Below are 14372 nucleotides of genomic sequence, written 5' to 3'. Positions count from 1 at the left end.
GAGAGAGGGAGAAAAAGAGTCAGAGAAAGAAAGGGAGAGAAAGTGAGATAGAGGAGAGACAGTGAGAGATAGAGATAGAGAGAAAACGAGGGAGAGAGAATAAGAGAGACAGAAAGAGAGAGAGAGAGTGTGTACAGGGGATCAGCGTAGGAGCGTAAGGAGTGCGGAGGATGAAGGGAGGAACAGAGGGGGAGGAGATTTGACAGAGAAGGGATGAGTGTATATGAGAGAGAGAGAAAGAGAGAGATGAGTGGGTTTGAGCAGAGAGGATAAGAGCACTGTTCACAGAGAATGCAGTTGAACATACTAGGTGTGTGTGTTTGTATGTGTGTGTGTGCGTTGGGGGTGCTAAAGGTTTGTCAATATGAGCAACAGAGGTACTGAAGTGTGTACACCTGTAGAACACACAACACACAACTGCACACCTGTAACCTGTTTACTCCATGTAACCTGTTTACTCCATGTAACTCCATAATAAATGCTACAATACTGAAGGAACTTATAGTTTGAATATAGTTTGATATAGCTCGAAGCTTTAACAGAGATTACCTGCATTTTTAGTTTGGTTAAATTGTTTGTCATGTGTATACACTGTAACTAAACCCCACTTGTCCAAAACAATGGTTAAAACCATTGAGACTCTGGTCCCAACTGAACCCTTGAGTGGTTTGTTTTTGGTGAGAATGTGGTCCAACCTCGATCTAACCTATCTATTATGTGTACTGCATGAACTTAGGCTAAACTGGTCATTTAGAATTCTGCAGCTGCAGTTTAAGCTTATACATATATAATTCAGTTAATTATTACAATTATAAACAAATGTCATCTCTGCAACTTCTCCATAATTGTACAGAAAAACGTAATAGTCCAGAACACAGGACCTTTTTCCTTCTTACTATCTTGCTCCTGTCCAAGACAACTCTGACCAATACGCAGAGCGAATTGCAGAGAGAGTTAAAGTGATTAACTAGAATGTTTTTAAATTATGGGACCCTTTCCTGCAGTAAACTTGCTGCTGGATTAGAAAACCTATCCTGGAAATTATAAAAGATCCATTCAGGATTGCTTGTCTAAAGTTCTTTTGTAATTTAATTATTTATTTATATTTTTGTAATTTGTAAGTTCTGAAAATCTTTATTCATGTATAAAGATCTACTTATGAAGCTGTTTAGTTCTGTAGCTCTAAAGTTGAACTTCTGTAACTCGATATTTTGTAAATCTTCATTTCTAATATTCTGTAGTTCTGTATTCTTTAGTTTTGATTTTTTGTTCAGTAACATTGTAGATCTGTTACTCTAGATTAGGAACTCTGTTTTTTAGTAACCCTGTAGTTCTGTAACTCTGTAGTTTAGATTTTTTGTTTAGTAACCCTTTAGTTATTCTAACTCTGTAGCTGTGTAAATATGTTGATCAGTAACCCTGTAGTTCTGTAACTAGGTAGTTTTGTAACTCTGCAGTTTTATTATTCTATAGTCCTGTACCTCTGTAGTTCTGTACCTCTGTAGTTCTGTAACTGTGTAGTTTTGTAACTCTGTAGTTTTGTAACTCTGTTGTTTAGTAATTGGTAGTACTGTAACCTGGTAGTTCTGTAACTCTGTAATTTTGTAACTCTATTCTTCAGTAACACTGTTCTTCTGTAACTCTGTAGTTTTGTAACTCTGTTTTTCAGTAACTCTGTAGTTCTGTAACTCTCTTCTTCAGTAACACTGTACTTCTGTAACTCTAGTAACTCTGTAACTAGTCCTGTACCTCTGTAGTTCTGTACCTCTGTAGTTCTGTAACTCTGTAGTTTTGTAACTCTGTAGTTTTGTAACTCTGTTGTTTAGTAATTGGTAGTACTGTAACCTGGTAGTTTTGTAACTCTGTAATTTTGTAACTCTATTCTTCAGTAACACTGTTCTTCTGTAACTCTGTAGTTTTGTAATTCTGTTCTTCAGTAACTCTGTAGTTCTGTAACACTGTAGTTCTGTAACTCTGTTCTTCAGTAACTCTGTTCTTCAGTAACTCTGTAGTTCTGTAACACTGTAGTTCTGTAACTCTGTTCTTCAGTAACTCTGTTCTTCAGTAACTCTGTAGTTCTGTAATTCTGTAGTTCTGTAACTCTGTAGTTTTGTAATTCTGTTCTTCAGTAACACTGTGTTATGTAACTTTCTGTACACTTCTGGCTCTCTGCAGCTTTATTATTGAGCTATTCTGATTCTTCTCTGTGTCGGAGTTCCATTTTTCTGGAAGCCGCCCAGAAACAGAGAGCATCGTGTTTCAGGTGTCCCGGCAATCAATATTTCTCACTTTAGATAAAACAAGTTTACCCAACTGCTGTCAGATGAAAACAATCAAGTGTTACACGAGAAAGCCCTGAGGCCAAAACTCGGGATGCTCACTCGCTCTCCATCTCTCTCAGGTAGAGAGAGGAATTCTTGGCTGGGCTCCCTGCTGTAGCCGTAGCTGTAGCACAGATTAGCTGTGAAAGTGGAAACAAAGCACTGTAATGCTGTAGCCCTCCTCCAGCTCCAGCTTAGCAGAGGCAGCTGTATAAAGCAGCAAGGCTAAGCCTGCTGGCTGTGATAATGTGAGCCTCACAGATAAGAGCAGAGACATGAGAGAGAGAGATGTAATCCAACACACTCACACACTCCCCACAATCTACATACACTAACATGAGTGGGCACATTTAGATCCCACTCAGGGGGGAGAAAGAAGGTAGGGAGAGAAAGAGGGATAAGGAACGATAGAGCTGCATCAATCTTGAGTAAGTCATCTTTCCAGAAATAAAAATGTGACTAAAGAAATGGGTAGGCCTTTCTAAAGCCATACCATAGTAAACAAAAAATAAAGTGCATTTAGTGCAAAGTGCATTTTTCCATTACCTGTGTTTAGGCTGGCATCAGTTTATAAACATGGTGGTGGTAGTATTCTAAATTAACTCTACTTTAAGGAGCTGTTTTAAAGAGCTACTTTAAAGAGATGTTATTAATGAGGGGACATGCCACTGATCACTGTAGGAATGGGGTTTCTTGTAAAATTTAATTGATAAATTCCACCATTCAGTTAAAGGGGCAGTTAGCTTGCTGCTTATGCACAGAATGGAGGAGAGTCCAGGTGCTGGAAGGGAGGGCCCGCTCCCCAGCAATGGAGATCTGCGCAGGCGCAGCAGCCACAACACGACCAAAACATGTTTTTTGTGTCAAACATTACAAACTTTGTTTATGTTTTTTTGGCTAACTTTATCAATGATATAAAATATGTTGTTTAAATTGCAATTATACATTCAGTTAAGAGTATTTTGGTCATTCCAAGTATAGTAAACTGACGTGCTTCTAGACTTTTGGTAGACCATATGAACAAAAAGTCTCTACTGTCCAACTAAAGTTTTCTACTAGATCTTGAAGCATTGCTGTAGGGATCAAGAGTTAGTGTCCTGTTGAAGTCAGGATGTTGAACGATCACCACCGCACTCAATCCTTAGCTCCCCTGCCATGTCTCTTTAGCTCACGACTGCCTCACAACTGAACAATGATCACTTTGTGTGATCATTGTTCGATAAAACAGAGTACAATTATTGTAACTCTCCACAAATACTGACACACCTAGTAAACCTGTGCAAAAGAAACTTCATTGCTCCATCTTTTATCTTTTATTCAAAAATCAAATAAATATATTTCAATAGAAGAACAATTACATTTACATAGTAAAATAAAAGGCCTTTGACTCAATTAATCAATGAACCTTTTTTTGAGAGCAGACAGTAAATAAAAAATATTTAAAAAAAATAATTCTGTAAGTAAACATAAACATTTAAAGGGTGCTCACCAGGGGTGCCAATATACAGATAACAAATAAAATAATAGTAGTTACTGAATCATAAATAACAATGACGTAATCAGTCATGAAACATCTATTATTTAATAGCTGTTTAATTAAGTAAAGGATGAATCTGCTGTTTATTAGAGGAGGCTGTAATTATAAAGTGGTATTAAGGGGGCGACTCATGTCCCAGGCTCTAAGCGGGTCAGGGTCAAGATCAGGGTCAGGGTCGAGCTGGATCTGGGTGTCGGACACCTGCGGATCAGATCCGGTGGCACGTCCGCTGTCCCTGTTCCAGCGCTCCGGTAATACTGCCAGCTTCCATTTTGGATTTCAGCTCAGATCGGATTCCTTCACTTAGAGGACACAAAGGGAATACAAGCAGTCGCACACACACGGCCCGGACCCCGTTAGAAGAGTGCAGGAAGAAAGCTGGAGGGATTGTGTGTGTGTGTGTGCGTGTGTGTGTGGACTCACTGTAGTCGCTGTTTTCGTCCTTGGTCCCATTGATGGTTCCATCAGGCTGCATCTGCAGGTAGAACCCCTGTTCACTGAACAGCCTCGTTACTATCCCCTTCAGCTGCGGCTCTGCAACACACACAATGCACTGTTTTAGCTGCAGTGTCACACCGAATCACAACACAGGCGTATAACTAAGTCACCCTCCCCATCCCCCGAGATCTGAGACAGACGGTCAGACTCATCTCAATTTTTTAACATCAAGAATTCCTTTTTTATCCTCCGCGCTTACAGACGTTCCTCCTGCAGTTAAAGCACAGAAACTCCAGAGCTTTAGCCAGAGGCTGACAGGGATGAATATCTAAGGCTAAACTGGTGACCATGCCCCTATTATCAAGCTAACACCTGCTAACATCAGTTTATCTACAGAGATACTGGGAAGAAATAAATGTTGAGGTGGTAGACTGTTCCTCCTTCCCTTCTTTCCATCTTTTTATTTCTCTTCACATTTTTGTCACATGGGTACAGCTGGTCCATATAGAGCTTAGATCAGGCCCAAAAAGTCCTGCTTCACCTTACCTGAGCCTGTGCACGTATAGGCTGAACCCACCTGAATGCATAAACTGTCAGTATGAGCCTGAGCCCAATTTAAACCCAATTCTGAGTTGTTTGAATGGCTGACTTTTCTAATACACACCTCCAACCTGCAGAGTGTTTTTAGAAACCTCCACATTTTCAAAAAACTGGAGTAGGGGTGTGCCATATCGTATCATATCATATCATATCATATCAGTAATGAGTAATGTAAATGCGAACCACTGTCCCAGAAGGTACTGAGACTGAGACAGTCAAAGCTTGGTCACGTCCTCTGAATGGACCCAGAAACGCCAGCTCGAAGAGACATGAAATTCGCAGTTATAAGGGTAAAAAAAAACTCCAAGGAAGACGTGGACGAGGGCCTGTGCATTTACAGACTGAACCCACCTGAACCCATAAACTGTTATTATGAGCCCGAGCCCGATTCAATCCCGACATTTTTTACGTAACTGAGTTAAATCTGAGCTTTTAACTACAATTCTGAGTTGTCTGAATGACTAAAATATGTTTAAACTGATGTTAAAGGCGTAATTTCTCTAGAAACCATTTAGCACTTGCTCTTTTTAAAATACAGTAGGTTACTCTAAGTTGTATATGCTGCTAGACGTGAAAATGTTCTTCTACCCCCATTGCCTGCATTAACCAATAAATAAACAAACAGAAAACAAGCGAATCAGAAAAAGTCCCTGTATTGCAAAAACCTCTAAAGGTGCATTGCATGTGGTAGTCGCACCACTGTATGCTGACCCCCATTGGTTTCCATTGTTTCTCTAGGAAAGTGTTGAATTTCCACAACCATAAATACGCCTCCGTCTCTCTACTGCTTACCATTTAACATGTTTTGAATTGGACCGTGCAGCAAGAAAACAACCAAAAAAAAAACCACGAGCAAGCAACTAATATTAACGATAAGTGAAATGCTTGAGCTGTACAACGCTTCCCTACACTCAGATAATAATAGAAAACAGAATTAAAGCTTCACATATACAGGTCTACAAATGCTATAAATACACCACACACTAAAACACTGGTTGCAGACATTACATGTTTCATGCAATGCTGGGCGTAAGAAATAGCACAACTCAACCACAATTGGCTTGGAGCAAGAAGAGCAAAAACCAATGCAGCATACTACTGGCAATGGAAAAAATACCTTAAATTAGGTTTCATTAGGTTAGGTTTCACAGGTTCATTTCAAATTCCTCAAGAACAAGCATAATGGCCGTTATAGACCTAAATACCGCATCATGAAGATGGAGCACCTTCAAATACACACCTCCACCCGGCAGAGTGTTTTTAGAAACCTTCACATTTTCAAAAAACTGGAGTAGAGGTGTTCCATATCGTAGCATACACACTGTAAAATGTGATAAGTTGATTTTACTTTTAAAAAAATGAGGAAACCGGTTGCCTTGAAAAAGTTAAGCAATTATAACTGTTATTTTCAAGTTAAGTTCACTTAATGCTTGCTATTTAAGTGTACTCAAATCATAGTTAAATCTACACAGTTTACTTGAGTTGTTTCTACTTTAAATAGCCTGTAAATGCAAGTTGTATTTTAGGTGTGTAAAACCCGATAAATTGACTAAATTCAAAACTTTTATTGTAACCGATTACCTAATAAATTTTAAGTTCATAATATAAAGTTCGTAATATAATTTTTAATACAGTGAACTTAACAAATACATATACATATATATTTAAAATGAATATTTTCCTGAACGTTTTTTTAGTCTTCATTCTGGTTTCATTCAACTATTTTTTAAAATAGTCATAGAAAAGTAGATGAATGAAAACAGTAAAGAATTAAAAGTACTGAGAGCAAAGCGAAAACACAGAGTTACTGCAGATCAGTAAATGATGCTTGTTCTTACAGCCAAAAACACAAGACCACAAAGACCAAGACCATTTAATTATAATATGTGATCTACAAGTTTACCTAACCTAGCCTGGGAGGAATCACTACACACTGATGCTGAGTGCCAGAAATTGGGGGACACACCCAGTATGCAAATTGATTGTGACAGAAGCCAATGGAAAAGAGGCTGCCAATGGCAACAGACTAAACTCAGTTAGTATAAATTGGTTTAACTCAAAGATCTCAGTTTGAATGTATATATGCCCACAAATGTTCTACTAACTCAAAATAGTTGATTATTTTTTAGAAATCTCCAATTTTATGTAAAACAGACTAAATTTATTTGAGTTCAAACAACTTCTGGGTTTACAGTGCAGTAATGAGTAATGTTATTACAAGCCATTGTCCCAGAAGGTAAAGAGACAGAGCTTGGTCATGTCCTCTGAATGGACCCAGAAACGCCAGCTCCAAGAGACATGGGATTCACAGTTGTGGGAGGAAAAAACTCCTGGGGAGACGTGGACGACACTACACAAACCTTCTTAAGCTTATCAGAGGAGACAGAACGAGAAGGCCTGGGCCCATCCAGAGTAAACGCCACCTAAACCAGGGGATGTCACGCCACCTGACCACGGTGGAAGCCAAATGAGGATGACATCATATCATACAGAATAATATTGCAAAAGAAATTGACACAATAACAAAACTCCATATCATGATAATAGCGATATTCTTGAAAGTAGTCTATTTTTTATTTGTTTTGCTATTTACTGTATTTACTTTTAACTTTATGTTTGCAGTTTATACAGCACTTTAGTTCTGTGGTAGAAGTGTCTGTAGTTGTTTTTGTTGTTACATAAATTTGTTGTAAAATCTTTGTTATAATTTAAACAATATATTATGTGATGTCAGACCTGTTGTGATGGTATAGCCTCTGTTCTGCCTCTTTGTTCTACTCCCTGCCGAGTATTGAAACTGGTTTAGCCTTGCATATGACACGTTCCTCTGTTATTCACTTTTTCTGTATTTGACCTGGGTTTGTGTTTTTCCGTCTATACATTTTGCCAGTGTTGGACTGAACTCTGACCCTGGTATTTTTCTATTGTTAATGCCAAAATATTAAATAATAGACAGCTTTCTATTGTCACACAAAATGTATTATCATATTGCAATAATCTCCAACCTGAAGAGTAGGGGTGAGCGATGTGGCCCTAAAATAATATAAATTGTAATATTTATTTTAGGAATACTCTACTGCAGGGGTGTCCAAACTTTTTTTGTTGGGGGCCAGAAGGAGAAATATATTTGAAGTCACGGGCCACACTCTGTAATAAAACAAATAATGAAATATAGCACTTTAAATAATACATTTTCCTGATTATTTCATTTGCAGACCATTTTACTTGACTTACTATCTTTATCTTTGACAGTGTTGTGTAAACTAAGATTTTTCTAATTGATGTTTAATTTCATGATGTCTCATAATATTAAACTCCTTAATTACGGCAACATTTAGACTCTTTGGCCCGTTTTTCTGCGCTAGAAATGCGCACTCTCTCCGCTTTTAGACTCTTTGGTCCGTTTTTCTGCGCTAGAAATGCGCACCCTTTCTGCTTTTAGACTCTTTGGCCCGTTCCTGACACCTAGTGTTCAAACTTTGAATCTCACATTATAAAAACCTGCTTAACAGCGGGCCAACTTTTGTTCTATTTCTAAAATACCTCGCGGGCCACTCCAAAAAAGAAAACGGGCCGCAAATGGCCCGCGGGACGTAGTTTGGACACCCTTGCTCTACTGCTACAAAACAAAAAATAATACATTTTATATGGTATAAAAACAAGACTTTTATACAGTAAGTTGAAACAAAACAATCTGTCAACACTTTTCTATAACCATCACACCTGATACAGACTCTGTAGTCCAAACCTCTAATCTATCCTGTATTACAATACCCAGCATGCACCTGCCAGTGTCACATGTCCAGAGTCAACCAATCAAAGCTTCGTTCTCTCGCTCATCATCCTCAGAATTCTAAATAGTTTTCAGTTGTTATTCATTATCTCTAGTACATAAAGCGGTTTATTCCTAATACTTAAATCAATACTGCAAAGTATTTTCCCTGTTTATCAGCAACATACAGAGCATTTTCATTCTGTTTGTATTTTCGTGTATGGCCCGTATTTTCTCTTTGACTAAGATTTTTGCCCTGCTTTTCTGCTCTGTTTATATCCAGGATTTTCTGGCTTGTTGAAGTTTTTTGCTTTTTGGTCTATGATTACTCTTTTGGCTTGTGATTTGGCTCTAATGTTTTGTCTCATTATCACTTTCCAAAAATATATCCAAAAACTTTGGAAATATTATTGTGTATAATACGATATGACCCATCTACTAAGGAGCATTCCTAAGATTCAACACCATCCAATTCTGCACTAAAATATGTATATATTCACATTCAAAGCTGGATCTTTTACAATTACAGTTACAACAGTTACACGGTTTCACAGCATTGCTTTAACTTACTGAGCACAGAACAGTGCTCCAAAAACCCTTAAAATTAAATGTTCAAAGCGACCACAGGCTTAATTAAGCACTGAGTGCTCTTAGTAAAGGTGCACTCTAACCCTACAAAACACTGGACCTGCTGCTGCTGTTTCAGCTGCAGTTCTGCTAACTGTCCTTCAACAGCTCTATAACACATTTTAGCTGAAAATATTCTGTTATATTACACTAAAATATATGCACTAAAAAGTTAAACAGTGAAAAGTTTAAGTGCACTTGTGTACAGTGTATTGCTATATTGTAACACTTACACACTTATAGCAAATGTATATAGTAAATGTAACCTTCAACTACAACATAGTTTAGTGTTGTACTATAATAAACTGTGTATTTTGAGTTATTAGTTATAAGTTGTACTATTTGAACACACATTTTAATGCTGTACTCTAACTCAAAGTGTAAAATAATAATGCACGATGTACTATAATAATGCATCGTGTAAAGATGTACTATAGCAATGCACAGTGTAAAGATGTACTATAGCAATACACAGTGTAAAAAAATATATACTGCAGTGTTTAGTTATGTTTTTGTAAAGTATAAAGCATGTCCTACAAAAACATCATAAAACTGCACTATAACTAAAAAGTGTAAAGCAGTGTGTTACAATGAGCAATGTAATGGTGTATAATAATAATGCACACTATGACACTGCATAGTAATAACACAGTGTAAGATAAACTGTAACCATGTATGGTGTAAAAGTGCTGTATCGTTGAAACAATGCACTGTGCAAAGATATGCTGTAACAATGCACAAGGTACAGATTCGCTATAGCAACACAATGTAAGTCAGTAATGTAGCAATGCACAATATAAAGATGTTAATAATACTAATAATTTTCTTACACTGTGCATTTACTGTAACAATGCACAGTGTAAAATACATTGTGTAAAGTTGCTGTGCACAGTGTAAAGTTGTACTGTAAAAACGCACAGTGTAAAGATATCATGTAACAACGCGTCAAGGCGTGCTGTAATAATTCACTATATAAATTTGCTGTAACAATGCACAGTTAAATATGTACTAGAACAACCCAATCTACAGCAGTACTGTTACAATGCAGTGTAAAACAGCACTATGTTTATGTTCTTTGTAATGTACTGTAACAATACACAGTGGACAGATATGTTTTAACAATGCACAGTGTAAAGTTGCACAGTGTAAAGATATTCTGTAACAAGGCACAGTGTAAAGATTTACTGAAACAATGCACAGTGTAAAGATATTCTGTAACAATGCACAGTGTAAAGATGTTTCTGTTACAATGCACAGTGTAAAGTTGCACAGTGTAAAGATATTCTGTAACAAGGCACAGTGTAAAGATTTACTGAAACAATGCACAGTGTAAAGATATTCTGTAACAATGCACAGTGTAAAGATGTTTCTGTTACAAAGCACAGTGTAAAGTGGCACAGAGTAAAGATGTTCTGTAACAAGGCACAGTGTAAAGATTTACTGAAACAATGCACAGTGTAAAGATGCAGTGTAACAATGCACAGTGTAAAGATGCAGTGTAAGAATGCACAGTGTAAAATATGTGCAGAATAAAGAAGCACAGCTTAAAGACGCAAAGTGTAAAGATGTACCGTAACAATGCACAGTGTAACGCTCTGCTGCAACACTGTGTAAAGCCACTGCGTAAAGTTGCAGAGTGTAAAGAGGCTTGCAGTCCGCACACACACACTTTGCCTTCCTCTCACACACACGTTAACACTAAATTCGCATATCTACAGCGCGCGTTATATAACGGGACCACGTTTATTTGGAGCGCGCGCAGGCTCTCTCTCTCCCCCTCACACACACACTCACTCACACACGCGAGCGCGCGCTCTGACCTGGTTTCCGGCGCACGGGTCTCTTCTTCCCGCTGCAGAAGCGGACCTTGCTGAAAACACCCAGGAAGTGTCTCGCGCACAGCGAGCGACCCTCCTTGCTGGGGCTCGAGCGCCGCTTGGACGTGGCCACGCGCTCGTTGTTGGTTTCGCGTGCCTGCCGCTTCTGCCGGATCAGCGAGCTCGCGATAGCGGCGGCCATGCCCGCGTGCGCGCGTCTGCGTGCGCGTTTGGAGAGTGAGCGCGCGCCTGTGCGAGGTGCGCGTGTTTTGCGTGCGTATGTGTGGAGTTTCAGGTTAGCGCGCGCGCGGCTCCGGGGGGTTTCAGAGCTGCCGCTGCGCGCGGGGCTCCGGGCCGGGGCGCGGGCTCCGCTCTCCGCGCGCCATGAGCAGCTCCGGTGGGCGCGAGCGGTTGGTTACGTAAGAGCGCGAGAGGCTTTCCAGGCGCGCGCCGGGAGAGTCCGCGCGATGCGTTACGCGCGCATCCCGCAAGCCGGTGCAGATCTCTTGCGTTTACATCCGTGCAACGCGGAGAACACGCGGCCCGCGGAACCGAGCCTAACCGAACCGAACTGGAGCCTCCGAGCCGCGCGCAACACGCACGCACACACACACGCATACACTGTGGGCTGGTGATGTGAGCACGCGCTCCTCCAGTCAGAAGAACTCAGAAGGTGGGGGGGTAAGAGAGTGTGTCTAATGTGTGTGTGTGTGTGTGTGTGTGTGTGTGTTTGTGTGTGTAAAACAGAAGGAGGAGGGTGTAAGCTCAGGAGAAACTGAAAACATCTTTCCCTGAAGCTTCATGGAGAACAAGCTCCTCAACACACACACACACACACAGTGCGTCACCAAGCCTCCACCCGTCCGGATGTCAGTAATTATTCATCAGTGCTTTAAAGCAAAAGCACCAGAGTGGAGCATTTACCCCACACATAACCCACGTCTACTGCACACACAGGCCATAGAATATACCTCACATACACATCTACCCCTCACATATACCCCACATCTACTGTACGTGCCCCATAAGAACCAAGACATGGGGTATGTGTGGAGAATGTATTGAGAATACCCCATTCACACCCATGGATGGCGTGGTGGCTTGGTGATTAGCACGTTCACCTCCCAGCGCTGGGGTCTTGGGTTCAAGTCCCCATCTGGGTGTAGTTTCCATGTTCTCCCGGTGTCCACATAGGTTTCGTCCAGGCACTCTGGTGTCCTTCCACAGTCCAAAAACATGAAGACCAGGTAAACTGGATACTCTAATGGTGTTTTTACACCAGCACTAATTGGTTTGTTTATGCCCAGTAGTCACACTGAGGTGTGGACCAAAACAACCGTACCAAAACACACAAGGTGTGTTTTACAGGTGTAAAAAGACCCTGAATTGTCCAGAAAATTTGGATACTCTTGTCTTGGTGTGGGGGTACAGTATAAGTATGTATGGGTGTAAATGTGTGTATGACTGAATGCCCACATATGGATTGGCACTCTGTGCTGGGTCAGCTCCTCAGTGCTGGATGCAGTCCTCCAGGTAGATGGTTGTTTCTGGTTGAGAGTATCTGTGCATGATTGGCTGTCTTTTCTCACTGGTGTATGTGTGTATGGATAAGTGTAAATATCCTTGGGTTTATTCACACACATACCTATCCACAGCAGAGTTTGTCTCTTGGAGATCTGCACATTGCAGAGCTTACCCAAGGAGATCTACCCACATCAGAGGTCACCTCTGGAGATCTGTTCACTGTAGAGTTTATCTCTCAAGGATCTAATACTTTTTGTCTTTGGAAATCTTCCCACTGTGCCGTTTACTTTATGGAGAGCTACCAACTGTAGGGGTTACCTCATTAAGATCTAACACTGTAAAGTTTACTTTTGAAGATCTACCAACTGTAGGGGTTAGCTCTTGAAGATCTACCACTGTAGAGTGTACTTCTGGAGCTCTACCCACTGTACCCAATGAGGTCTACCCACATTAGAGTTTACATCTGGAGATCTATTCACTGTAGAGTGTATCTCTCAAGGATTTATTACTTTTTACCTCTGGAGATTTTTCCACTGTATACGTTAAATCTACCACTGAAGAGTTTAACTCTGGACATCTACCCACTGTATGGGTAATGTCTTGGAGATATACCACTGTAGAGTTTACCCAAGAAGATATACCCACACACTAAGAAAAGTAAGTACAGATTTGTACTTAAAAGAGTACAAAGCTTGTCGCTGGGGCTGTACCTTATACTGAGGTACAAAAAAGTACCTTTCAGTGAAAGTCCTTTTGTGTACCCTTGGTTTTTGTGCCAGTAAAGATTATAAAGATTATAAACATTATCATCAACTAAATATGGCTCAAAAACTTGATGATCCAAAATTGTCTGGCTTTCAAATAAAAAATGTGCAATTAAAATATATATTGTTTATTAGTGCAGTGATACAGAATACTGAATGTACCCTTTAGCTGGTTAAATGGTACAAATTTGTACTTATTGCTGTTAAAAATTACTTTGTACTTCAGAGGGAACAAATCTGACCCTGTAAAGACCAATATTGTACCTTTGAGGGTACAATTATGAAGAGTGTACCTTCGAGTACAAAAAAGTACTCATATCGTACCTCTGTTTTTTAGAGTGCACTTCAGAGTTTACCTCTAGGAAATCCACTCCATATGGTTCCCCTGGAGATCTACCCACTGTGGATGTAAGAACAAACTACTAAAGTTGCAATAAATGTTGTGCTACAATCAGAATCTTATTGGGAAACGTTAAGGTGGACGTCCAAAATTACTTTAAAGCCAAATCAAATCAATGGCTTTATTGCAATACCCAGTGTGGATTATAGTAGCAGTGTGTGAACATTGCTTCCATACAGGCTGTAAATCTGATCCAGTAACTATAAAAGATTGCCCCTATCTGCAACATAGGGTTACTGCATGAGGAGAATAGGAGAATAGCCAAAGCTGATGTGTTTGCAGAACCTTAGTAGCACAAAGAGCTGCAAGATCATTTCTGTTCTCTTCAATAAAGAGGCCAATCGCTATGACCCAAATTCATCATCACACTCTCATCACAGCACAGTGATTATTTTACCACAGCGAGAGAGAAGACAGGGCGGGCTGTTATCTTTAACACGCCCATCAATCAGAAGGTGTAATCTGAAGCTGTCTTACATAGCATAATTATTACACAGCTTTAGTTGTCTTAAACACTGATGACACTAAATTTCACTAGTGTTATAGAAGGTAAAACCTCAGCTACAACCTAA

At 39.8% G+C, this 14372-nt stretch overlaps 1 protein-coding gene across 3 annotated transcripts in view; it reads right to left on the bottom strand.

Moving 5' to 3' along the window:
* Positions 1-14372, bottom strand: part of fgf12b (fibroblast growth factor 12b) — a 50796-nt gene that overhangs the window by 13087 nt on the left and 23337 nt on the right. For 2 of the 3 annotated variants that reach the window (XM_007247632.4, XM_007247631.3), the window contains exon 2: positions 4282-4392. In XM_007247632.4, the coding sequence (XP_007247694.1) occupies positions 4282-4392 (111 nt within the window). Of the gene's footprint in view, positions 1-4281; positions 4393-11115; positions 11443-14372 lie in introns of those variants that run through there. The other variant, XM_007247630.4, reaches the window with a different exon arrangement.

Source organism: Astyanax mexicanus, chromosome 18, assembly GCF_023375975.1.
Source record: "Astyanax mexicanus isolate ESR-SI-001 chromosome 18, AstMex3_surface, whole genome shotgun sequence".
In the NCBI taxonomy this organism is placed as follows: Eukaryota; Metazoa; Chordata; class Actinopteri; order Characiformes; family Acestrorhamphidae; genus Astyanax; species Astyanax mexicanus.
Note: the sequence above shows the minus strand (reverse complement) of the source record. Positions and strands in the feature narration are given on the sequence as shown.